We start from the raw sequence: 26,348 nt of genomic DNA on the forward strand, positions 1-26,348 counted from the left end.
TAGCTGAAAGTGGAGAACGGAGGCTCGGAACGGCTGTGTAGCGCTTTCTCTGGAGTCGGTCGGGTTACAAGCGTCCCTTTCCTGCCGCGGGCGGCTTGGAGCCGGCTCGTGGGTCTCTAAGACCAGAAAATTGAAAGCTTCTTCGCGCCCCGGCGGCTGCACCCGGTGGCTCGGCGGCCGTCACCATGGTGAGAAGGTCGCCTCAGGAGCTCGCCACTTAGGGCGTCAGAGGTGGCGGGGCCCGGGGGCCCAGGGGCGCTGGGGTTAGCGGTGAGGGGTGGTAGGCGGAAGTGAAGTGCAGTTGAGGGAATGAGAGTGGGGTGCGCTCCGAGGAGTGAAAACAACTTCAGTCTCGGGCCATAGAGTGGGGTATTTGCCCGAGCACAGGCTTTTAGAGCCAGACAGGTTTCACTCTGTTAAATTCCTGGCTTCGCCCAAAGTTGTGTGACCATCAGTGCCAGAGCCTAGTGATAACTCTATACCGTAGAGTATAGAGGAAACCGAAGGTATGCCCTGCCACCGGCCAAGCAGCTAATGAATTGCAGAGCCGGGCTTATAGCCCACATCTGACTGCCAGACCCTTTGTCTTTCTACCACATGTCTAATCTCTGTTTCTCTGCAAAGTGGCATTCCACATACCTTTTTCATGGTTGCTGCCAGGTGTACGTGATAGCAGTTGAAAACACCACACAAAATACCTAGTACCTTGTTGATTGTTACATAGCATTATTCTCCGTGCTGGAGTTGGCTTTACACCGTTGTTTTATTTTTGTAGTCTTAAAGTACAAATAGACTGGGGCCGCGTGTTGAAATAAAACAATATTGGTGTATAAGATAAAACAGGCACTTAAAAAGCAAAAGGGGATCCCATACATTGCTCATGAAACGCAAAATAGTACAGCCACCTTGAAAACAGTTGGGCATATGTCCACACAAAGACTTAAATGCAAATGTTTATTCGCTAAGAACTGGAAACAACCCAAATATCCATCAACTGGTAAACAAATAAACAAATGGTGGTATATCCATAAAATGACTACTTGTCAAAAGAAATGAAGTATGGATACGTGCAACAACATAGAATCTCAAAAGCCTTATGCTAAGTGAAAGAAGCTAAATGCAAAAGGCTACATACTGTAGATTCCATTTACATTTCATTCTGGGAAAGGCAAAAGTAGGACAATAGATATCAGATAGGAGATGGAAAAAGAGGATTGACTTCAAAGGGGAACTTTCTGGGGTGTTGGGAATATTCTCAATTTTGATTGTGGTGGTTACAGAGCTGTGTAGCTTGTCAAAACTTACAACTCTATATCTATACCTAAGAAGGGCACACTTCATTGTATGTATGTAAATTACACTTCATAAAACTGAGTAAAATGTTATTAAATTTTTAAAAAGTATGATGATGATATTGAAAGACCAGATTATCAATGTTCAGAAGAGAGAGATCCTAGAATCAGATCATCCCTTTTGTGGTCCAGTGGATTTTGGACAGTTCTCTTCAATGAACAGTAACTTTCACTGAGTTTATTACAGATGTAAATCCTGATGCCTCATATCATTCAGGATCAAAATTTATTTAACTTACATCATGTGATTAGGCTTAACAGTGCAAGAGTTATTTAATCAAGTGATCAGTGGATGACCTAGGACCTTCTATACTTTATATGCTACTCAAAAGAAAGTATTTTAGGGCTTCCCTGGTGGCGCAGTGGTTGAGAGTCCGCCTGCCGACGCAGGGGACACGGGTTCGTGCCCCGGTCTGGGAAGATCCCATGTGCCACCGAGCGGCTGGGCTGGTGCGCCATGGCCGTTGGGCCTGCGCATCTGGAGCCTGTGCTCCACAACGGGAGAGGCCACAACAGTGAGAGGCCCGCGTACCGCAAAAAAAAAAAAAAAGTATTTTAGAATAATTCTGTCAGTGATTTTTTTAAAATTAAAGTAACATTTCTTGCATCGTTATAGCCACAAAATGAATATATCGAGTTACACCGTAAGCGCTATGGATATCGTTTGGATTACCATGAGAAAAAGAGAAAGAAGGAAGGTCGAGAGGCTCATGAACGTTCAAAGAAGGCAAAAAAAATGATTGGTCTGAAAGCTAAGCTCTACCATAAACAGCGCCATGCTGAGAAAATACAAATGAAAAAGACGTAAGTGATCATTTATTTGTTGTACCAAGTTAGTCTTTTGAGTAATAATTATTAAAACCAATAATCCTGAATCTTTTTCATTCTTGATAGTATTAAGATGCATGAAAAAAGAAACACCAAACAGAAGAATGATGAAAAGACTCCACAAGGAGCAGTACCTGCATATCTACTGGACAGAGAGGGACAGTCTCGAGCTAAAGTACTTTCCAATATGATCAAACAAAAACGAAAAGAGAAAGCGGTAAGCAATAAAAATTGAAGTCTTTATTTTTGTTGCCGTTGTTCATGAGAATTATTTAAATACATATTTGAGGTTCTTAGTTGTTTCTTCAGTTAAATGGAAAAATGAAGTCCAACTATTCCATTATTTAGATGTTGAAGTCTTTGTAAGTTTCATTTTATATAAAATGTTTAAGTAATAAAAAAATGTGCTTTCTCACCATGAAAACATTCAACAGGATTTAAAATTTTTTTTAGAATGCCATGCGTCTTTAGTTTTAAAAAATTATTTAAAACAGGTTCTTATACTTGACAACTCCTAATGTTGTGCTGTTGTGGAGAAGGATACAACTGCTTCTTGTTTTTGCTGCCGTGCAGTGCCAAAACTGGTTAAAAAGTAGAATAGTGGAAAGCATCCTAAGTGATTTGACTTAGATAAAAATAGAGCAATTAAAAAAAATAAATACTTCTGGGTTGCACTTGGTGTCAAATTAAGTTAAATTCTGCTAAAAGCAGAGAAAAAGACATAGATACTATTTTTAAACACCTGTGGATAGACTGACAGAAATCTAGGTATCAGCAGAATATGCAGTATCTGCATTTAAAGAACTTAGTCTCCAGATTGGATTTTTAAAATCTTACTGCTTATTTTTTGATATGTAAGTATCAAAATTAGAATGGTGGAACTTTAGCACCAAAAGAAACTTCAGAGATTATCTACTTAACCCCTCTTCATTTTACAGATGAAGAGACTGGAATCTAGGACATTGTAAATCACTCTTCACAGGCGCTTATCTGTGAAATGGTAGAGTTGCTTCTAGAACCTATGCCCTTAGTGATAGGTCCAGAATTCTTTCTACTGCCTTGCACTGCTTCCATTTTTTCATGGAATCTGCATTCTAGGGAGGTACAAAATATGGGGTGATGATTTCGTCTTACTAGTAAATGTAATCTAAAAATCCATTCAAGGTAGAAATATAAAGATATGTTAAGAGGTGGAGACAGTTTACAATAATCAGGACATGGAAGCAACCTAAGTGTCCATCAACCGATGAATGGATAAAGAAGATGTGGAATACAATGGAATATTACTCAGCCATAAAAAGAAATGAAATTGAGTTATTTGTAGTGAGGTGGATGGGCATAGAGACTGTCATACAGAGTGAAGTAAGTCAGAAAAACAAGTACCGTATGCTAACACATATATATGCAATCTAAAAGAAAAATTGGTTCTGAAGAACCTAGGGGCAGGACAGGAATAAAGATGCAGACGTGGAGAGTGGACTTGAGGACACAGGATGGGGGAGTGGTGGGCTGGGACGAGGTGAGAGAGTGGTGGGCTGGGACGAGGTGAGAGAGTGGCATGGACATATATACGCTACCAAATGTATAATGGCTGGCTGGTGGGAAGCAGCTACATAGCACAGGGAGATCAGCTCGGTGCTTTGTGACCACCTAGAGGGGTGGGGTAGGGAGGGAGACACAAGAGGGAGGGGATATGGGGATATGTGTATACGTATGGCTGATTCACTTTGTTATACAGCAGAAGCTAATGCACCATTGTAGAGCAATTATACTCCAATAAAGATGTTAAAAACAAAAGGTGGAGACAGTCTTCCAGTTTTACCCTATTAACTATTTAGTAGTAAACTTAACTAGTTCCAATTAATTTCAGGAGACAGTGCAGATATCTAGAAAAAAATTGAGCCAAAATGTTGGTTACACAAAAAAGTGAATCTACTACTTTGTACAACTAAAAAATATTTGACTTTTTATTCTCATTGTCTTTTACTAACAATATAAATTTTAACTGTGGCCTGTTTTAGGGAAAATGGGAAGTCCCTCTGCCCAAAGTTCGTGCCCAGGGAGAAACAGAAGTATTAAAAGTTATTCGAACGGGAAAGAGAAAGAAGAAAGCCTGGAAGAGGATGGTTACTAAAGTTTGCTTTGTTGGAGATGGCTTTACTCGAAAACCACCTAAATATGAAAGATTCATTAGGCCAATGGTAAGACCCTGCTAGAGTGCAATGGCTTAAATATCATTTCCTATGTTAAAACTGGATAAAGTACTTGACAGTTTCCTGAAATTCCTAAAACTGATAGAAAAGAACAGGTTGAAAGATGTTTTTAGGCTATTTTTGTTATTTTAAGTTATTGATGGAATTGGTTAGCACTCTTCCACTACTGTCAAGAATCTTCAGCTTCATAGGATATTTGAGATGAAAAAGAATTTTCATTACAGAGATTGTCAGTGAATCTTGACTTTTAAATATGACATATTAGAATCTTCATTTTCCACAGTCATTTTACTCATTGAACAAGTGATTTACTATGTGCCTGACACTTGTCTTTGAGAACAGTTAGAAAATGAGTACAATTGTTTTTTTCAAGAGTTAATTCCAGTTTAGTAAGGGAAGTATCTTAATGCTTTTGAAAATACTTAGTATGCAGTCATTGACAAAAGAGAATATTAAAATGGGACTTTAATTTCTGTTGACAGCAGTGATGGTCAAAACCAATCTCCTCTCCACCTCCCCAAATAAAATTGAAGATATATTTCTGCAGAATGTCTTTAAACAGAATGAATTAATCTGCCCACTGGATACCAGCCTGCTTACAAAAACAAAGAGGGGAAAGTTGGCAGTGTTACTCTAGCTCTCAACCTGAATAATTTTCAATGAATTAAAATGTTGTCAAACAGCCTGCTTCTATTAAAAAAAAAAAGTTCTATTGGAACACAGCCGTGCCTGTTCATTTACATATTGTCTATGGCTATTTTTTTCTACAGAGTTTGAGCACAGTATTTGTAATAGAGACCATGTGGCCTGCAAAGCCTAAAATAAGAGCTTCACTATATGGTTATTCACAGAAAATGTTCACCCATCCCTGGATTCCATCATGGACTCCCCTTATTTTGACTGTATATTCATAATCTTCTAAATACATTTTGGTAATCTTAACAAGTTCTACAGGGAGAGAATATACTAGTCAAGGTGTTCTAGGCTTTCTGTAGTTTGGCAGATATGTTTCTTATTGTGAATTAATCATATGGCATTCTGAATGTTATGTAAGCTTGACAAATGAGTCTGTTACGAAGAATTTGATTTACTGTCATTTGCCCCCTTCCCCCCATACAGGGAAAAATCAAATTTAAAAGATTGCAAAGTGTTGTGGCTTCTAAAGTGCCTTCACCCCAGAAGACCGTATCTAGGTGACTGGGTGAATCTGGTCTCTGTAACAGAGATCTCTCTGGGCTCTCTCCAGTTTTTGACCAGTATTAACCATCAACGTAAAGAAAGCTGACAATCTTTCATCATGGAAGGTGGCTGAAGTGTACAGACTTGGAATCAAGATACTTAAGTTTGATTCCACCCTCACACTATTTAGCCTGGGAACAAGTTATTTAACCTGCTGATCCTTGTTTTTATCGTTTAAAAAAAAAATAGGGAGAGTTGTAAGGCTATCATGTTTAAATGGTGCTGTTTGTGAGCTCTAGCATAGTGCCTGGCATGTAGCAAGTCCTCAGGAAGTATAGGTAACTGGACAGGAGAAAATCTGAATATGATGCTAGGTAGCTGTTCCATGGTGAAAACTTTTCAGAAGTATGTGTTTGGGTTTTTCCCCCACATACTTTTCCTGTTAACTATGAGGTTTTTAGTCTGTAGAATTAATTCTAAGTATTTTCTTCAATGTCTTAAGATTAGACACTCAATCCTTTTGGGGCAGGGTGGGGAGATGATTGGAAAAGATAAGCAAAAAGGATCAATATTCATCATTAACATTTTCGACTCAAAACATTGTGTTTGACTTACTAGGGATTACGTTTTAAGAAGGCCCATGTAACACATCCTGAACTGAAAGCCACCTTCTGCCTGCCAATACTTGGTGTGAAGAAGAATCCCTCATCCCCACTATATACAGCTTTGGGTGTTATTACCAAAGGTACTGTTATTGAGGTGAACGTGAGCGAGTTGGGCCTAGTGACACAAGGAGGCAAGGTCATTTGGGGTAAGTACAATTTTGAATATGGGCTGCTAATGTTATAATCCTAAGATAGAAGTTTTTAAGTTGACATAAAGTATAGAGCAAATTTTAATGCAGTTAAACTTGATGTGAATCAGATTTAAATCTTTAGGAAGAACACTGTAGAGAGTTACGAATGCAGTTCTTCTTTACTGGTTTCAGTTACGTAAGGTTTACTACATTGCTAGATATTTTTTTGATGCTTTTTATTTAAAAAGATATGAGAAAAGCAGATGGGAAATTGTAACTGAAAAACATTGGAAGAAAATAAATTGCCCACAAATGGGGGAAGGGAGGCAGACAGTGAACACTGTAGCCACACTATTTCAGTAATAATTAAAGCCTGAAATATGTCATGCAACAATTTAAAATTTTTTCTTCATTTTCTTAGTTTTCTGCTTTCAGTACCCAGATATTTCTAAACTTTAATGTTCTTTGAAACATTAATGTTCTTTTAAACTGTATAGCTTCTTGATTGAATCTTCAGTATGAGTCATTGGCACATACTTCATGTTAGTTGACCTCGGTTGTTTGTTTTAAATAAATTTATTTTGGGGCTGCATTGGGTCTTTGTTGCTGCGGGCGGGCTTTCTCTAGTTGTGGTTAGCCGGGGCTACTCACTGCGGTGGCTTCTCCTGTTGCGGAGCACGGGCTCCAGGCGCGCGGGCTTCGGTAGTTGGGGCACGTGGGATCAGCAGTTGTGGCGCACAGGCTTAGTTGCTCTGCGGCATGTGGGATCTTCCTGGACCAGGGATCGAATCCGTGTCCCCTGCATTGGTAGGCGACTCTCAACCTGCGCCACCAGGTAAGTCCCTTGACCTCGGTTTTAAAATAGGTTAAACTGATTTGAAACTTAGTTAATACTTGATGCTTTTTCCAGCAAGAATCGTGTGGAAAAGGAGCATTGCTCAGGTCAATCCATAAAGGCTTGTTAATATAACATAGTAACAGAATGAAGCTAGCTAGCCACCATTTATAAAAACAATATTTATATAAAAATTGTATGGAGAACTCAAGCTTGGTCTTGAGTGATTTCATTTTATAAAATCTCATTTATATACTATGGTCGTCCATTTTTTCTTTCTTAAAAGTGGTAATTGTAAATAATTTGTAAATAATTTGTAAATATTCTTTAAAGGTAATATTTATTAGCTAACATCCCTCCTTTTTGTTTTGTTTTCCTTAGGAAAATATGCCCAGGTTACCAACAATCCTGAAAATGATGGATGCATAAATGCAGTCTTACTGGTTTGACAGCAGATACATACAAATAACTCCTTATAATTATTGAAGACTACACACCAATCAGGAAACCATTACGCTGATATTTCTGAATACTGCCAATCAGCCTTACATGTCTGCAGTCATCAAGAAAACTATTTATTCTATTGTTTTAAAAAAAAAAGATTAAAATGGCCTAGTTTTACAAATTGGTCTTTTGCGTCTGTTTAGCGTTTAGATGTTCATCAAATTGCATGATTAAAAAATCAATTATAGAAATATCCTACTTCATCAGTATCTGTATTAATAAGTGGTACTAAGCAGTGTAGATCTGTCATTATTGGAAAAGCCAGTGCAGTCGAAAACACATTTTATCAAAGGTTTGTGCACACTTTACTGTGAGGAATAAGCCAAGAAACTTTTTGTCACATCTAAGACCTTACCTGAGGTCTCCTCCTCCTCACTGTAGATTATTAATCCTAAGAAATGTAGCATTAACACAGCATTTTAATGAAAATATAAAGTGTATGAGAAGGCATACTACACTATAAAGTTCAAAAGAACTTAGATAAAACTTTTTACTTCTAATTATTCCTATAGTAAGTCAGAGAATTAGTATTTTAAACATTTTCCCCCTCTCATTCATCATATATAATGCCATATACTTGGAACTGTATTTTCTACTCAAGATAGATACATGAAAAACATACCAACCAAAATGTTTATACTTTTAGCATTTCCTGTATTCTAAACTTAGGGTAGTGTATTTATATTTTTAAAGTGGTAAAAATTTAAGTAATTCTAGGTAAAATAGTTTTAAAAAGAAAAAGGCTGCACTGATGTCCTTAAAGAGAAATTTATTTGCAGTTACTTAGATATTAAAAAGGTCATGTTTTAGTCAAAAGCACATTTGTGATTTGAGTTATGTTTGTGACTTTGAGCTTTAGGGTGTCTATAATATTTATTTATAATCACATTAATTGTTTTCAATTCTGTTTATTTTTTTTTAAGTCTGTCTTGAAAGTACAACCAACGTGATTGTGCCTTAAATGAAATCACTGTCTAAACAAATTCAGTATCTAAACACATCTTCACCAATGAACTTAGGGGAAAGGGAAGGAATTTCAAAACACAGACCAGGAAACAATCACAAAATATAAGTTTAATTACTACTGTTAAAAAAAAAAAAAATTAGAAAAAAAGAAACTACCAAGAAAACAAACATAAGTACTTGAGTAAGTCTTGCTATTCTGAATAATGTAACATCTTTTCTAAATTGTATAAACACAGTAGAAGTTTTAGAACACACAGACACTAAGGAAAAGAAAGGCTAGTTCCTTGGGAATTACTATCCAGTATGATACAATTACTTCAGGATAACAGAAGCAGAACCTTCCTTACAATTAGATTTTAACAAATGATTTTGCCGCTAATAGAAATGGGGAATGTGTGAATGACAAATTTTGGAGGGTGAAAGAAAAAAAATCTACTGAAGGTAAGCACTGGATACAGAACTGAGGTTTGCTTATTTTTCACAACCAAAAATAAGCAAGTTAAACTATCTGTACAAATAAAGCTTGATACTAAGTATGCAAACAGAAGCATAAACATTTGTAACTAATCACACCCATGAAAGACTGGGTTAACACTTCAAACACGGTATTGCAACTAGTGGACATACAAGGCAGAAATTTCTAAAATACTGTTACACAGATGAGTAATGTTAGTATAAATTCTTTATTTACATTAAAATCTGTTTCAGTTTGCTGGTGTGACCAAACCTTAGAAGGTATAATCCCTAAGGGTAAATCAGAATGTAAGAGCAGATATTTAGATACCAGGTAAAGGCTCAATTCGAGGCAATCATAAACCTTCAAGATATTTTTCTAAAGTCACTGAAACCATTTTAGGTGGTGTTCTGGTGGTCAGCTAAAAGTGAACCGTTAATCACTAGTAGTTTTTATCCTTGCCATGATAATTTTCTGCACTGAATGGAAACACCATGAATAGAGACACATTTTAAGTAGTAGAAGATTGACATTCTGTCATGCTATTTGATTTTATAAAAAATCATAATAGACCCTCTCACTGTTAAAAGTTGTAGAGGAACTTTATAATAAATTCTTAAATATATTTCTGTGATGTCTAGCAATTGAATAAACTTGAAAGTAGAACAAAAATTTTGCTAATAACTGCTTTATATTACACAAGGAAATATATATGTATTTACACAAACTGAACTGAACTCCCTTCTCCACAAATAAGACTTCTAAACAAAAAAGTTCACAAAGGACTATAGAATGTGACTGGACACTTAACAACTAGACTACCTGGTTGAAATCAGATTTCAGTCCTCTGTCATTCTCAGAGTTTTTCTAATGCCTTTTGCAAAAAGTACAAGTAATGTGATTAAGTTTTATTTAGATTCCTTATTGAGGATAAATTGTTATAAATTCTACACTCACTCACTGAGCATAGAACTCATTGTTACTGAACATGAAAGTTAGGTTTTTTTCATGTGACCTAACTTTCCTCTACCAACTATAAACTCCAAAATAACATTTTCTGTCAGAGATAATATGGACAAAAATTGTGTGCTGAACAGAAAGTTTTGAAACTGCTTAAAATGCACCTACTGTTTAAACCAAACAAGTTTAACAAGTTTAAATTTATACTGCGAGTCCTCAGTGGTCATATAAATAAACGTTTCTTTTTTGTAAACCTCAGCAACTATATTCACACATCGAGTTGTCATCGAGTTAAACTACACCTTTTTAAAGAAAGTATTTTAAAGAGAACAATGAAGAATCCAAGTAAAAAAGTAGGTGTTAGGTTTTTAAATCTATTTTAAGAAATTAAAAATGGAAAGGTTAAGAATTTACTAAATCCTTATTTCCCTAATTGTGGTATTAACAAAAATTTCTCACAAAATGTATAAAACAGCATAAACATTCAACAGATAACACTAATATTAGTCATACTTATTCTTTCACTTGATTAGCATTTGTTGGGAAAACAAATGGCCAAAGTGCTTAATTTTCATTTAGAATGGAATAATCTGGCCTAACTGACCAATAATTAAAGAAAATAGTAGAGGATACAAGTATTCAAAGTTTTACACGAATAAGGAGGGTTTGCTATTTTGTCTGCTAAAGAGTTTTACCTCAACTTTAAATCTTCCTAAAATGCCAACATCCCAAAATAAAATTTAGTATTATCTGACTGTAGACTGAATAAACCTTCAACATCAATCCTTAGCACCTCAAATAATGACACAAAGTCATAACACATTTTTTTTTCATGTAAGGACCAAGCAGTTTTAAAAACAATCTAAATGGCCTCAAAGCATTCTCAAACTTACATGAAAATTTGAGTACACATAATACTTCCAAAGAGTAGGACTGTTTTAAGATTCTCTTTGGATTCTAAGGATAACCATTTTGTTCATTTTTAAATAAATTATTATACAAAAATAAACAATTGAGGATGTTCTTTGTTTTTAGTTTACCCAGGCAAAGGCAACCACAATGTACACACAGGCTAGATTGTAACCTGTCCGCACAGAACAAATCAAGAGCGAGCAAGCCAAAAGGGACAAACGAAGCCTCCAATCTGATTTAAGCTCTTGTAACCATGGCTCCTAGAGCAGCTTATTCCTGCCATCTAGGTCTAAGATTGTGGGGCGCAGTTCCAAACCTACCAAAAATGGAAGCCAAGGGCATAAGCTGGCAGGCAGGCAAAAAAGATCTTTTGACAGGAATCACTCCATGAGTTAGGGAAGTGGATGGAAGTGAGGGGAATATAATGAAGATTCTAGAATAAAGGCAGTGGCAGGATTAAGGAGAAGCCTTAGGAAGGGTTCTCACACTTCTAAAGTATACATGTTAACTGGGTGAGGACAAAAGTACAGTCCCCAGATTCAAATGAAATTTTAAATAATTATACGAGTGCCTACAGGCCAGAGTTAAATCCCTAGCAGTACTGTTAATATCAGATGTTATCAAGAGTGAACTGGAAACAGATTTTGTTTGTGCCTTTCCACAGACATTGAAGTCAAAGGAAGAAATTGCACCTACAACTAAGAACTAAGAGGCCAAAATACCACCTTCATAAACATTTGACCATAAATTTCCAAATTTGTGCTCTCATTTAGTTGAAGTTGCATTTATCCTAATTTACTGACATTTTTGTTTAAGCATGCCTACATTTTAAAAAATGGTGATTAGTTTTGAAATTTAAATCTTCTAGAACCTTCACCAAGATTACTATTAAAACCCTTAGTATAAAAGATTTCTGTGATCCTTACAATTGATGGAAGCCCTACTACTTTCACATTTTTTAATTTATATTTTGTGAAATATTAATGGTCAGATATCCCCAATTGCTAAAGAAAATATAGTATGATCTGGTTTCCCAAAATCGAAACATGGTTAATAAAAATAAAAAAAATTGTATTTACACAAAATAGCCTGAAAAATTAAAAAGAACGGTGAATCCTAGGTCCTACAGGGGAGGGAAAAGCGGCATCATAAATAAGTTCAAATTGAAAATTTGGAGTTTTTATCCTGTGCCCCATGCTATTTATTAACTGCCATATTTTAAAAACAACAATTACGTTACAAAGAAGAGGATTTATCATCCACATTTCTTCCTCATTCAGGTCAGCTTGGCTTTCTTCTTCGCAGGTCCTTTGTGCCCTTTGGCCTTTCTTCTTAAATTCCGCCTGTCAACCACAGGCACTTCCACTTCTATCTCCTCTGAGCTGCTATCCACAGTCTTCTCTGTTGATTGCATCAACTGATCCAGTTGCTCAGAAGATGCTTCAGACTGCTCCTCTGACTGGTTCTTCTGTCCTGCGTTCTGTGAAAATGGCACATCTTCAAGTTCAACCTCTATTAAAGAGCTCTGAGGAAGAGCTGGAGATGTTTCCTGGGGCTCAGCTACCCCCTCCTCACCCTGGTCTTCCAATGAGGCAGTAGTGTTGGGTGATACATTTTCAGGAATCGATTCTTCAGAAAATTCAGTTATCACAGAGTTTGGAAAACCACTGTCGGACCGTTCTTCATTTGGGATAGTAGCTACATTGTCTGAACTCCCAAAATGTGCTTTCTTTCTTGAAACTAGAGGCAGCCTCTCTTCAGTGTGCCCCTTGTCATCAGATGGGCCTTCATCTAGCAACATTTCTGAGTCAGTTACATGTGAAGTCTAAAAACAAAAAACCCGGTGAACAACTTTTGCAGTATAGTTCTTACATAAATTATTCTCAGACACTAATATGCAATGACCCTGAACCACATTTTAAAGAATTCAGCACTCACTACTTTTGTTAATCGTGTGCACATGTTCTGAATACAGCTCAATTTCTTCGAAACTGTCTTACATGATAATTTGGATTCATTAAGTTCTTGCTTTAAAGATGCAATAAAAGTAATGATTTTACCCCAAAAAGTACTTAGGGCACAAACTTTATGTCAAGATTCTTCAAAACCATGAATCAACTCAGTTTTTAGTTTCCTGGTGTTACTGGAGCCAGAACCGAGAATCCTGGGACTTGACACTGTGCTACCCCACTGAGTTTGACTATTAGGTGAAAGGTGAGGGCAGCGAAAATGTTATTCATGTAATTATGTGAGACACTAATAAAATAATGCGATACAAGAGTTTTTTACCCTTAAATTGGAATATTCAAAAGTAGAAATTAAATTTCCTTTTTGATGTGGCACCTATATATACAATGGAATATTACTCAGCCATAAAAAAAGAATGAAATCTTGCCACTTGCAACAACATGGATGAACTTAGAGGGGATTATGCTCAGTGAAATAAGTCAGACAGAGAAAGATAAAAACCATAAGATCTCATTTGTATGTGGAATCTAAAAAACAAAACAAAATGAAAACAGACTCAGATAAAAAGAACAAATGGGAGGTTGCCAGAACGGAGGGTGTGACGGGACTGAAAGAGGTAGGGGATTAAGAGGTACAAACTTCCAGTTACAAAATAAACCACGGGGATGTAATACATAGCATAAGGAATATGGTCAACAATATTGTAATAACTTTATATAGGGAACAGATGGTTACTGGACTTACAGTGGTGATCATTTCATAATGTATGCAAAAATCAAATCACTATGTACTACACATGAAACTAATATTGTACACCAACTATATTTCAATAAAAATAAATAATTAAATTTCTTTCAAAATATTCCATCAAGTTTTCCCCACTAATCTAATCTGTCTCCCTAATTAAAACAAATTAAAATGACAGTACTGGTCACAGACTATGTAAGTAATAGGTATTCAAATATTTGGTAAATAATGCTTTACCCATTTTTCTAAGCATTTCCTAAATCTACAAAGTGAAACTCATTTTGTTACCGTAAGTCAGACGAATGAAGTTACAAAGATTTGAATTTTAAAAAACATTACTGATTGCATCTTCTTAAAACACCCAATGTAGTAAAATTTATTTTTCCTGAAGGACTGTACATGTTAAAGTAGAGGAAGATATATATCCCACACTGCCCTAGCCAAGTCAGCAACACTGGACACTATAACTATAAAAAATTAGGATATTTCTCCATTACCTTATCCTGTGCAACAGCCTCAGGAGATTTTGAAGATTCTACCACCAGTGGAACAAGATTCGTAGAGTCTTCACTGGAATTAAAAGACTGCAATTTTAATTCTTCACCTAACACTTCGCTAGTGGAGTCCTCCTCTTCTGTTATAAGTGAAGTCTTAAGAGTATCATCCATTATCTCACCATTCATAGGCTCTGATTCAGATTCCTACACCATCGAGGGCAAAAAAAGTCAGGACAAAATTACAGATTAACTTACTTGTCATACAAGGTGGGTCCATTCTCAGTCGCCCTGTCATGCACCAGGACTCAAGATACATTCTACCACGTTACAGGACACAGGTTAAGGAACAGCAGAGTCAGTAAGAGAAAAGAATCCATAAGTACCCCAATTTCCCTCTGTTCTCATGGAGAAAAGACAGGACCAGGATGCTCTATGGACCCAGTGTGGGTCTGAGATTCAGTGAAGAGACCCTGCCTCCTTCTTTCTCTTCCTCCATATAGGGCAGTGACAGGAAGAACCTTTTCAGTAAAAAGCCACCAGAGAATGTCTAGATTTGGTGCCAGCTCTTTACAGAACATCAGCTGCTCGGCACTCGGAATCCTTGGGGCCCCTGGGAAGTCACAGTTTAGCATGCAGCGGAAGGAAGCAGTAGCAGTCTTGTGGGAAGCTGAGTTTGGGTACAGCTTCTTGCTGGGAGGAGAGAGCCCTCAGTCTTAGTGAGCTCATTCTCCTGTCAACAAAGGGTCATCTTTGAACAATGCTGCTCCTTAAATCACATTAAAATACGGAAAAGCGATTTGATAACACTAAGTCTCCAATTTCTGAAACAACTCCTCCAAGATTTATCAATTTACAAGATTTTCATTAACATCTAATATTTCTAATTAATCCTAATGACATTCTAATAATTAGAGATCATTTTATTTAATTATCATTTAAAAAATTAGAACACTGGGCTTCCCTGGTGGCGCAGTGGTGAAGAATCCGCCTGCCAATGCAAAGGACACGGGTTCAAGCCCTGGTCCGGGAGGATCCCACATGCTGTTGAGCGGCTAGGCCCGTGTGCCACAACTCTGAGCCTGCACTCTAGAGCCCGCAAGCCACAACTACTGAGCCCGCATGCTTAGAGCCCATGCTCTGCAGCAAGAGAAGCCGCTGTAATGAGAAGCCCATGCACCGCAACGAAGAGTAGCCCCCGCTCACCACAACTAGAGAAAGTCCACTAACAGCAACAAAGACCCAATGCAGCCAAAAATAAAATAAATTTAAATTAATTAAAATAAAAATTAGAACACTGATGCACTCAAATTTTAAGAAATAGACTTGGCTGGATTATATAGAACCCCTGAAATCATATAATGAATGCTTTCCTAAGGGATACTGAAATCACAGACTTAGAAAAATTAATCTGGCCAGAGAGTATAAAGAATAAACTGCACACAGAAGGTAATTATAATAAAACTCACAAAAGGACCAACTACGGTAAGAGAAATGTTAAAAGGAAGGAAATGAGAAAGATATAGCAAAAGTTTTTATAAAAAAAAACAGAATTTTGGTGAGTAACTACAAGGGAGAAGCAACAGAAGAGAAAAACTCAGTCCTTCAAGTTCTAGGTTTGGGAACAGAATGAAAAATAAGAAATAGGAAAAAAGGCTCAATAGAGAAGTGATAGGAAAGAACAGAGATGTTAAAATTTAAGATGATAAAAGACATCTGTCTAAACAGAAATATTCAGAAGGCAAGTAATACTGAAGTCTGGATCAATATTGAAAGTCTGGAGTTATTGGTCATCCCCACAGAGATGACCATTCAGCCATTAGACTAGATGCATTTTCAAAAGAGAAGAAAGTCAAGAACTGAGTCTTCTAGAATGTCCACAAATACAGGGGAAAAAACAGGAAGCAGAAGAGTCAAAAAGCAAATAAATAAAACCAAAACAAAACTTCAGAGAGAGGAAAACCAAGAAACCAGAACACAACAGTGTTAAAGCCAGGGTACTAGAGAATCCGGAGGAAGAGAGAGTAGTCAACCTAGGTAAGGAAACCCACCAGAATTGAGTGAAAGTGTCACTGGTGACCTACAAGAGTAGGTACTCACATGTATTGTTGGACAAAAGAAACAGGTTACATGAAGGATGTACAGTATAATCTTAAATTAAAAAAAAAAAACCCACAAAAATATACATTCCCGTAGACATCTAGAAGCATATAAATCCCTTTTTTAAAATATGTTTTGTGGCTTCCCTGGTGGCGCAGTGGTTCAGAGTCCGCCTGACGATGCAGGGGACGTGGGTTCGTGCCCCGGTCCAGGAAGATCCCACATGCCGCGGTGCGGCTGGGCCCGCGAGCCATGGCCACTGAGCCTGCGCATCCGGAGCCTGTGGTCCGCAACGGGAGAGGCCACAACAGTGAGATGCCCGCATACCGCAAAAAAAAAAAAAAAAAAAAATGTGTTTGTTTCCCTAATTTTTACAAGAGAAAAAATGTCATTTAAAAATACAATTTCATGAAGTAGAGGAAACAGGAGCTAAATTGGAGCAAGTTAATAAATAAAATCAGTAATGCAGTTTCACTTGCTTAGCTCCTGGCTGGACTTGACAAACAGGTAAAAGATTTTTAAAGAAACTTAAGTATGTTTCAAAGAAGAAATAAGGAATCTGTAAGAGAGGAAAATATTGAAGATATTAAAGAAAAAGAAAGATAGGAAATAGAGAAAATGAAAAAAGAAATGAAGCCAGATAAAGAGTTTTTTACTCAGTCACAAAGGATTTTCCTCCTTGTTTTCTAGTTGTAAAAAAAATGAATTTAGTTATTTTTCTAGGAATTTGTAAATCAACTGTAGTCAAATACATATGTTTTTTCTGGACAACTAATTCTATCCTTTTAACCAAAATAGGGGTGCAATTTAGGGCTTGTTGGATATTAAGGCGTTCTAACTGGTTTTATAAGGTAGACCTCTTATCGTCACATTTGTCACTTCTTAAGTATGTTTAATTCTACAAATTAATTTGTATTTTAAATACACTGAGGGACATTACTAACTAAACATCCTCTATTTTATCTTTGCAATATGTCAAACTTTATAAACTCAGTTTGAAATATAAAATACTTGTAACTTTATCCTCTACTACCTGACCTTGCTTTAGACATATATGCTTTTTTTTTTTTTAAATTTATCTTTGCTGTGTTGGGCCTTTGTTGCTGCACGCGGGCTTTCTCTAGTTGCAGCAAGCAGGGGCTACTCTTCATTGCAATGCGCAGGCTTCTCACTGCGATGTCTTCTCTTGTTGCAGAGCACGGGCTCTAGGCTCATGGGCTTCAGTAGTTGCAGGACATGGGCTCAGCAGTTGTGGCTCACGGGCTCTAGAGCGCAGGCTCAGTTGTGTGGCACACGGGCTTAGCTGCTCCGTGGCATGTGGGATATTCCTGGACCAGGGCTCGAACCCATGTCCCCTGCATTGGCAGGCAGATTCTTAACCACTGCGCCACCAGGGAAGTCCTGACATATATGCTTTTTAACATTAAATACAATTTCTACTAAGAGTCTAAAATACGTTGTTATGCTTTTCTAACAATGTATGACTAAGAAAGTTAAATTTTACTTCCATTCATTTTATTTAATAAGTGAATCTCCTACCTTTTCACCTTCTTGCTTTTCCAGGCCTGGCTGGGTTTCTGGTGCTGGTTGAACATTTTTATCACTGCTTTCATCCTCAAATTCAATCACACTCTGTTCAGGTTCTTCTTCCAAGAATTCTTCTGAGCTCTCTGATGTTCGTGCAGTAGACTCCAATCTACAAAACCAAAGAAAAACATTCTTACTTGTTTTATTAAAGATGAATATAAAATTTCAGGAATCTGTTAATAAAGTAACACTTCAGAGAATCAACTAAGTGTTGTCCAGACAACAACTTCAAATTTTATAGGTCCAAAACCAACCTCTTCATCTTCTTACAAATTTGTTCTCTTTCCTACCTTGTTCTCCAGTTCGATCACCACCTTTTCAATTATGTAAACTAGACCTTTCTTTTACTCTATCTATATTGATTGGATCTTACTCTCCTAGAATGAGCATACATCTCAGCTTACCTGGGACAGTCCAGTTTACAACTTTTGTCCCAGCACTGGCATAATTACGGGCATCCCTCATTTTATTGCACTTTGTTTTACTGCATTTTGAAGATACTATGTTTTTACTAATTGAAGGTTTGTGGCAATCCTGTGCTAAGCAAGTCCACTAAAGCCATTTTTCCAACAGTATTTGCTCACTTCATGTCTGTGTCACGTTTTGGTAATTCCCACAATACTTTGAACTTTTTTTGTTATTATTATATTTGTTACAGTGATGTGATTAGTGATGGTTGATGTTGCAATTTTAATTGTTTCCAGGTGCCACAGGTTACACATATGACCAACTTTTTTTGTAATGAATTTTTATATTGGAGTATAGTTTACTTACAATGTAGCATTAGTTTCTGCTGTATAGAAAAGTGAATTGGTTATACATATACCTATGTCCAGTCTTAAGATAGCAAACTTAACTGATAAATGTTGTGTGTGTTCTGACTATTGAAACTGATTGGCCATTCCCCATCTCTCTCCCTCTCTTTGGGCCTCCCTATTCCCTGAGACAAAACAATACTGAAATTAGGCCAATTAATAACCCTGCAATGGCTCTAAGTGTTCAAATGAAAGGAAGAGTCACACGTCTTCTCACTTTAAATCAAAAGCTAGAGATGATTAAACTTAGTGAGAAAGGCATGTTGAAAGCTGAGATAGGTAGAAAGCTATGTCTCTTGTGCCAAACAGTTAGCCAAGCTGTGAATACAAAGCAAAAGTTCTTGAAAAAAATTAACGGTGCTACTCTAAGTGAACACACCAGTGATAAGAAAGCAAAACAGCCTTATTGCCGATATGGAGAAAAAGTTTTAGTGGTCTGGCTAGAAGATCAAACCAGCCACAACATTCCCTTAAGCCAAAGCCTAATCCAGAACAAGGCCCTAACTCTCTTCAATTCTATGAAGGCTGAAAGAGGTGAGGATGCTACAGAAAAGGAGTCTGAAACTAGCAGAGGTTGGTTCATGAGGTTTAAGGAAAGAAGCTCTCTCCGTAACAGTGCCAGGTGAAATAGCTAGTGCTGATGTAGAAGCTGTATCAAGTTATCCAGAAGATCTAGCTAAGATAATGAATGAAGGTGGCTACACTAAACAACAGATTTTCAATGCAGACAAAAAACCCTATTGGAACAAGATGTCATCTAGGACTTTCAGGGCTAGAGAAGAGAAGCCAATTCCTGGCTTAAACTTTCAAAGGACATCCAAAATATATAAACAGCTCATGAAGCTCAATATTAAAAAAAACAAACAACCCAATCAAAAAATGGGCAGAAGACCTAAATAGACATTTCTTCAAAGAAGACATACAGATGGCCAAGAGGCACATGAAAAGCTGCTCATGTGCTCACTAATTATTAGAGAAATGCAAATCAAAACTACAATGAGGTAGCACCTCACACCAGTTAGAATGGGCATCATCAGAAAATCTACAAGCAACAAATGCTGGAGAGGGTGTGGAGAAAAGGGAACCCTCTTGCACTGTTGGTGGGAATGTAAATTGATACAGCCACTATGGAGAACAGTATGGAGGTTCCTTAAAAAACTAAAAACTGAATTACCATATGAACCAGCAATCCCACTACTGGGCATATACCCAGAGAAAACCATAATTCAAAAAGACACATGCACCCCAAGGTTCATTGCAGCACTATTTACAATAGCCAGGTCATGGAAGCAACCTAAATGCCCATCAACAGATAAATGGATAAAGAAGATGTGGTACATATACACAATGGAATATTACTCAGCCATAAAAAGGAACGAAACTGGGTCATTTGTAGAGACGTGGATGGATCTAGAGACTGTCATACAGAGTGTAGTAAGTCAGAAAGAGAAAAACAAATATCGTATATTAATGCATGTTTGTGGAATCTAGAGAAATGGTACAGAGGAACCAGTCTGCAAGGCAGAAATAGAGACACAGATGTAGAGAACAAACGTATGGACACCAAGGGGGGGAAGCGGGGGTGGGGGGGGCAGGGGGGGATGAATTGGGCGATTGGGATTGACATGTATACACTGATGTGTATAAAATGGATGACTAATAAGAACCTGCTGTATATAAATAAATAAATAAATGTAGCACAGCCACAGATGTATCCACCCACTTAAAAAAAAAAGTTTCAAAGGACAAGCTGACTCTCTTGCTAGGCACTAATGCAGCTGGTGACTTGAAGTTGAAGCCAGTGCTCATTTACCATTCTGAAAATCCTAGGGCCCTTAAGAATTATGCTAAATCTACTCCATTGTCCTCCATAAATGGAACAACAAAGCCTGGACGACAGCACACCTGTTGACAACGTAGTTTACTGAATATTTTAAGGCCACTGTTATGACCTATTGCTCAGGAAAAAAAAATTTCTTTCAAAATGTGACTGCTCATTGACAATGTACCTGGTCACCCAAGAGCTCTGATGGAGATGTACAATGAAATTCATGTTGTTTTCATACCTGCTAACACACCATCCATTCTGCAGCCCATGGATCAAGGAAGCATTTCGACTTTGAAGTCTTATTATTTAAGAATTACAGTTCATAAGGCTATAGTTGCCACAGACAGAGATTCCTCTGATGGATCTGGGCAAAGTCAATTGAAAACCTTCTGAAAAAGATTAACCATTCTAGATGCCACTATGAACATTCACGATTCATGGGAAGAGGTCAAATATCAACATCACCAGGAGTTTGGAAGAAGTTGATTCAAACCCTCATGGATGACTTTGAGGGGTTCGAGACTTCAGTGGAGGAGGTCACTGAAGATGTGGTAGAAATATCAAGAGAATCAGAATTAGAAGTGGAGCCTGAAGATGTGACTGAATTGCTGCAATCTCAAGATAAAACTTTAATGGATGAGGAGTTGCTTATTGTGTATGAGCAAAGAGAGTGATTTCTTGAGATGGAATCCACTCCTGCTGAAAATGCTGTGAAGATTGCTGAAAAGACAAAGGATTTAGACTATGACATAAACTTAGTAGACGAAGCCACATCAGGGTTTGAGAGGATTGACTCCAATTTTGAAAGAATTTCTACTGTGGGTAAAATGCTATCAAACGGCATCGCATGCTACAGAGAAATCGTTAGTGAAAGGAAGAAGTCAGCCAATCTATGTGGCAAAGTTCATGGCTGTCTTATTTAAGAAATGGCCACAGTCACCCCCACCTTCAGCAATCACCACCCTGATCAGTCATCAGCCACCAACATTGAGGCGAGACCCTCCACCAGCAAAAACATTACGACTCATTGAAGGCTCAGATGACAGCATTTTTTTTTAACCAATAAAGTATTCTTAAATTAAGGTATGTACTTTTTTTTTAAACATAATGCTATCGCACACTTAACAGACTACAGGATAGTGTAAAAAACTTTTATGTGCACTAGCAAACCAAAATATTTGATTTATTGTGATGGTCACTTTATTGCGGTAGTCTGGAACTGAACCTACATCTCTGAGGTATGCGTGTATTAATAATGCCCCTTTCATTCTCAAAAATTTCAGTTTGGACAATAAACGACATAGTTTAGTTCTACCTGTGAAATGCCTTTCAAACAAATACATAACTTTATTCCCATTCTCATCTTCCTACTTCAGGCCCAATTCTCTCTGGACACTGTAACTTCTTCCCAACTCATGTTCAGACTTGCAATATATACATTCTTTAGTAAGGTTTTCAGAACTATGTTTCTTTTTTTTTTTTTTTTTTTTTGCCTGCATCCATGGCATGCAAGATCTTAGTTCCCCGAAGAGGGATCGAACCCAGGACCCCTGAAGTGGAAGCGCAGGGTCTTAACCACTGGACCGCCTGGTAAGTCACCAGAGTTTGTTTCTAATACACATATCTGTACCAGTGACAGTCCAGCTCAGAAAATTCTGATGGTTCTCTATGGCTTGGAGAATAAAGCATACCTCCTTTCAAAGCCTAACATGACCAGACTCTCATATTTTTACCTCCTACTCGATGCTACCATTTACCTATACATCAGTTTTCCTTACCAACACTCCTCCCAGCTTTGTGCCTTTGCTCATGTTACTCCTGCAGTCTAGAACTGCACAGTGCAATACAATAGCCATGAGACACTTGTCATTATTTACAGTAATTAAAACTGAGTGAAATTAAAAACTCAGCTCCTCAGTTGCACTACCCATACTTCAAGTGCTCGGTGATGAGCAAACTGAGTAGTGGCTGCCATGCTGGACAGGGAAGGGCAGACAAAGAACATGTCCACCATGACAGAAGGTTCTTTGAACAGCCGTGGTGGAGACCAGGGGTGAGCAAACTTTTCCTTTAGGTTTTGTGAGCCATATGGTCTCTGAACAACTACCCAACTCCACCAGGGTAAAGCAAAAGCAACCATAATAAAAATGTGAACTAATAAGCACAGATGTGTTACAATAAAATTTTATTTACAACAATAGGTGGTGGGCCAGATTTGGCCTATAGACCATAGTTTGTAGACCCTCGAACTAGAAAAGAAAGTCTTCTTTCCCAACTCTGCTTGTTGAGTTTCTACTTATCTTTGAAGCCCTGGCACAAATGTCAAATTTCTCTATCCCCTCAATTAGAATCAATCACACCCTCCTTTGCCTCCACAGCACTTTGCACTTCTATTATTATATCACAATCCACCTTGCAGTGCTCTTAACCTGTGTCACAGGTACAGATATGTGTATTAGAAACTTATAGACAGTCGATTCTTCAAGGGCAAAGATGAAGTTTTGTTCTTCATAGTGTCTGAGCACTTAAGCATTTAGTCTCACTGTTACTATTTTATGAAAAGCAAAAAAAAGTCCACAATCATTCTGAGATGTTCAATTTAAAAATTTACTGTTACATTCCCTTCTAAAAAGGGTATTACAACAAAATGTTGCTCAGTGAAAAAAACTATAATTATCTAAACTCATTACTCTTTTCACAAATGAAATATTTACTTAAATTTGACTTTAAAGTGATGAATTTTTCATTAAAATATAACATTTACATAATTATCCAAATTTAAAGTTACATACATAATGAAACTGGCAGAGTTACAGAATTCTCTACCTGAGTAGAATAATTTCACAACTAAAATGGCAACACTATGAATGGTTGACTCAGGAACAGTTAGCAGGACTATCAGAGCAAAAGCCTAATTTAACTATAATATTGAAAATCTTGCTTTCTTTAAGATTCAAAGGAAGATGGAGAATAAGGTTTTGATCCAAGTGTTCTGTTGATTCAGCTGGCTATTAAGTTTCTGGAGGAGTTGACAATACCATTTATGGCTATCACTAATTTGTTATATTCTATAACCCAGTAAAATGAATTAGTTATAAAGTAAAATTGAGGGTTTTTGAAATTGACTAAACCTCAGCACTGCTAAAAACCATAGCTACTGTCAAATTCAAAGTTGACAATAATGACCCATTTGGGATAATATAATCACTAGAATATTCTCCTGGATTTTCACACGAGAGACTAAATCATGAGTTTATTCCACTCTCTTACTAGCAACTTCTCCCTATACCACTGTCAAAGTGACACTTACCAAGTGTAATCAATAATCTTGTGGAAGAACTCAAATACAAAGTTCTACACCAAGGTCATTTACTACACAAACAATAAACTTCACCTTAAAAACTAAACACTAATAATATGAAAATAAGAATAAACAAAATAACGAGAGTAAAATAAACAATACTTCACTTGTTCACTGAAGCTGTAGGTGAAGTCTGGGGAGTCTTTTCATCTTCCCCTTGAGAACTACTAAATTCAGAATCCTGAAACCGTTTTCCAATCTTTGGCCGCTTTAGATGACTACTTCGAGTACGAGTGGAAACAGGTGTTTTACCGTGACCTGAGGAAAAAACGGCAAAACTATAATTGATTGATTATGTATTCAAAGGATTACCTATTAAAATACACAGAAATGAAAAAAAAATACACAGAAATGCAAGAACTACGCTAGTTTACCTAAATCCCCAACATTACACACTTCCTCTCTGTCACTTCAGGTTAAGAAACCATGTCAGTGTCTTTTTCTAAACTATGAAATAACCTTGTCAGTATTCATTCCTCACATTTCTGTGTCACCTTGAGTTTTTGCAAAGTGTTTCTGCATTTTCACTTAGACCCTCTTCCAATAATCTTGGGAAATGAACAAGGTACACATTACTGTCCCTATGTTACAGGTAAGGAAATGAAAACAAAAAAAGGCAAAATAGCTTACCTAACTGTTCACACAGCAAAATCAGTGGTAAAAGAACCCAGATCTAGATTTTAGGGCTGGAGAAGTCTTCACTTTACTCTAAGGGACACACCCACACAGACACAGACACACACACTTAATTCTAACTGTCTCAAACACTAATGGACCAGCTGAATTTCTTACCTTCAGAAGTACTTGCAAAGGCATCTTTTAGAGAATCAATCTAAAACAGAGATACAAATTAAAACCACAAGTTTTAGGTCCTTTCTTCTCCCTATGGATCTACTTCATACAGTTACAAAGAAAATCTTTTTAACAGTTTTTCAAATAGCACCTTTTGTACTCACTATTCATCAACTAAGAAACTCATTTAGGAAGTAAAAAAGTTATATTATAGCTTCAGTTTATTATGAGCTTAAGAACTTAGGAAGCCATCTAACATGCTATAGTGATATACACGGGGTTTCTGAATGTTCTGTTCTTGGCTCCCTTCTCTTCTCAGTCCTCATCCTCCTTCTATGTAACTGTAGCTACTACCTTTACTTCAACAGCTATTTGCTGATGAATCCAAATATACAATTTAATCTCCCCAACTTTTTTCCTGATTTCCAAATGATGAATCCAGATATACAATTTAATGTCCCCAACTCTCGCCCCGATTTTCAAAGCTCTATTTCCAGTGAAATCTCTCTCCAGCGGATACTCCACCAATTTCACATCCAACTTGTCCCAAACTGAAATCTTACATTTTCCCAATATTATCCTCTATCTTGGTTAATGGCAGTAACAATTCAGTATGCCATTTCAACCAAAATCCTGTGAGGCAGTAATGCCTTCTTCTTGTCCCTCATTCAATAAACCACAAAGCCTGTCAATTTTGACTCTGAAGAATCTCTCAAAACTGTCCCCTCTTTTGTACTACCAATGCTTTAATTCAAGCATTTATCATCTTTATCATGAAGGTGTACACCTTATATATGTATAATTTTTGTCAATTATACCTCAATAAAGCTAAAAAAATTTATGTAGTTAAAATAAACAAACAAAACCACTTCCCCATGTGGCTACTGATTTAAAAAAAAGATAAAAAAAGTTTAATATGAGAAATATTTTCCTTGAATTAAAATATTAAAGTAATATAAGGAATATGAATTTCTAAAATGAAAAAAAGTCTAATTTATATTGCCAACCTTATAATATGGTGACATCTTAATATGTTCTCATTAAAATAACACATTTTAAACTATATGGCTTAAGATAAAAGTAGATCATTGCTCTCACCACATGTATGAGAAGAGTAGATTTTTCTACTTTCCCTGGTCTTATGATATCTGACCAGGACTAAAATGAATTTGAATATATCTGAGGAATTTGGAATGCAGTATAATAGAACTGGGGCTTATTCTGAAGTCTGAAATTCCAAAGGTAGAAAAAAAAAAAAACTGAACTCCTTATATATAGTTACTGTATCAATATTATTTATATTATCCTTAAAAATGTTTTAAAAAACTTTTACTCAAAATAGTCAACACTCATGCTAACTAAGACAGGAGAAAAGAGGCATAAATAGGGCTTCCCTGGTGGCGCAGTGGTTCAGAGTCCGCCTGCCGATGCAGGGGACACGGGTTCGTGCCCCGGTCCGGGAAGATCCCACATGCCGCGGAGTGGCTAGGCCCGTGAGCCATGGCCGCCGAGCCTGCGCATCCGGAGCCTGTGCTCCGCAACGGGAGAGGCCACAACAGTGAGAGGCCCGCGTACCGCAAAAAAAAAAAAAAAAAGGGCACAAATAATTCCCCAAAGCACTGTGTCTCTGAAATGTACATGCATTTACATAGACATA

The 26,348-nt window shown here is 37.1% G+C and overlaps 2 protein-coding genes across 7 annotated transcripts in view; one reads left to right on the forward strand and one right to left on the reverse strand.

Moving 5' to 3' along the window:
• The first annotated feature begins 31 nt into the window (after positions 1-31).
• Positions 32-7,828, forward strand: NSA2 (NSA2 ribosome biogenesis factor). Its single transcript, XM_060143125.1, has 6 exons — positions 32-188; positions 1,969-2,156; positions 2,247-2,397; positions 4,202-4,381; positions 6,191-6,383; positions 7,585-7,828. Exons 1-6 carry the CDS (start codon positions 186-188, stop codon positions 7,650-7,652), a joined length of 783 nt encoding a protein of 260 aa, XP_059999108.1. The 5' UTR covers positions 32-185; the 3' UTR covers positions 7,653-7,828.
• Positions 7,829-12,103: 4,275 nt separating this feature from the next.
• The window catches only part of FAM169A (family with sequence similarity 169 member A), a 63,310-nt gene continuing 49,065 nt past the window's right edge, over positions 12,104-26,348 (reverse strand). For 4 of the 6 annotated variants that reach the window (XM_060143126.1, XM_060143127.1, XM_060143128.1 and 1 more), the window contains exons 9-13: positions 24,692-24,731; positions 24,007-24,157; positions 17,848-18,004; positions 14,212-14,415; positions 12,106-12,824 (exon numbers count right to left, since the gene is read on the reverse strand). In XM_060143126.1, the coding sequence (XP_059999109.1) occupies positions 12,276-12,824; positions 14,212-14,415; positions 17,848-18,004; positions 24,007-24,157; positions 24,692-24,731 (1,101 nt within the window). In that variant the 3' untranslated portion in view covers positions 12,106-12,275. Of the gene's footprint in view, positions 12,825-14,211; positions 14,416-17,847; positions 18,005-24,006; positions 24,158-24,691; positions 24,732-26,348 lie in introns of all 6 variants that reach the window. The other 2 variants (XM_060143130.1, XM_060143131.1) reach the window with 2 other exon arrangements.

The sequence above is a fragment of the Lagenorhynchus albirostris genome, chromosome 3, assembly GCF_949774975.1.
Source record: "Lagenorhynchus albirostris chromosome 3, mLagAlb1.1, whole genome shotgun sequence".
In the NCBI taxonomy this organism is placed as follows: domain Eukaryota; kingdom Metazoa; phylum Chordata; class Mammalia; order Artiodactyla; family Delphinidae; genus Lagenorhynchus; species Lagenorhynchus albirostris.

Excerpts from the sequence above, each read along its gene's own strand:
- NSA2 (XM_060143125.1), top strand. Across the intron at positions 2,157-2,246 it reads AAAATACAAATGAAAAAGAC|TATTAAGATGCATGAAAAAA; the intron begins GTAAGTGATCAT and ends CATTCTTGATAG. Across the intron at positions 2,398-4,201 it reads AAAAACGAAAAGAGAAAGCG|GGAAAATGGGAAGTCCCTCT; the intron begins GTAAGCAATAAA and ends GGCCTGTTTTAG.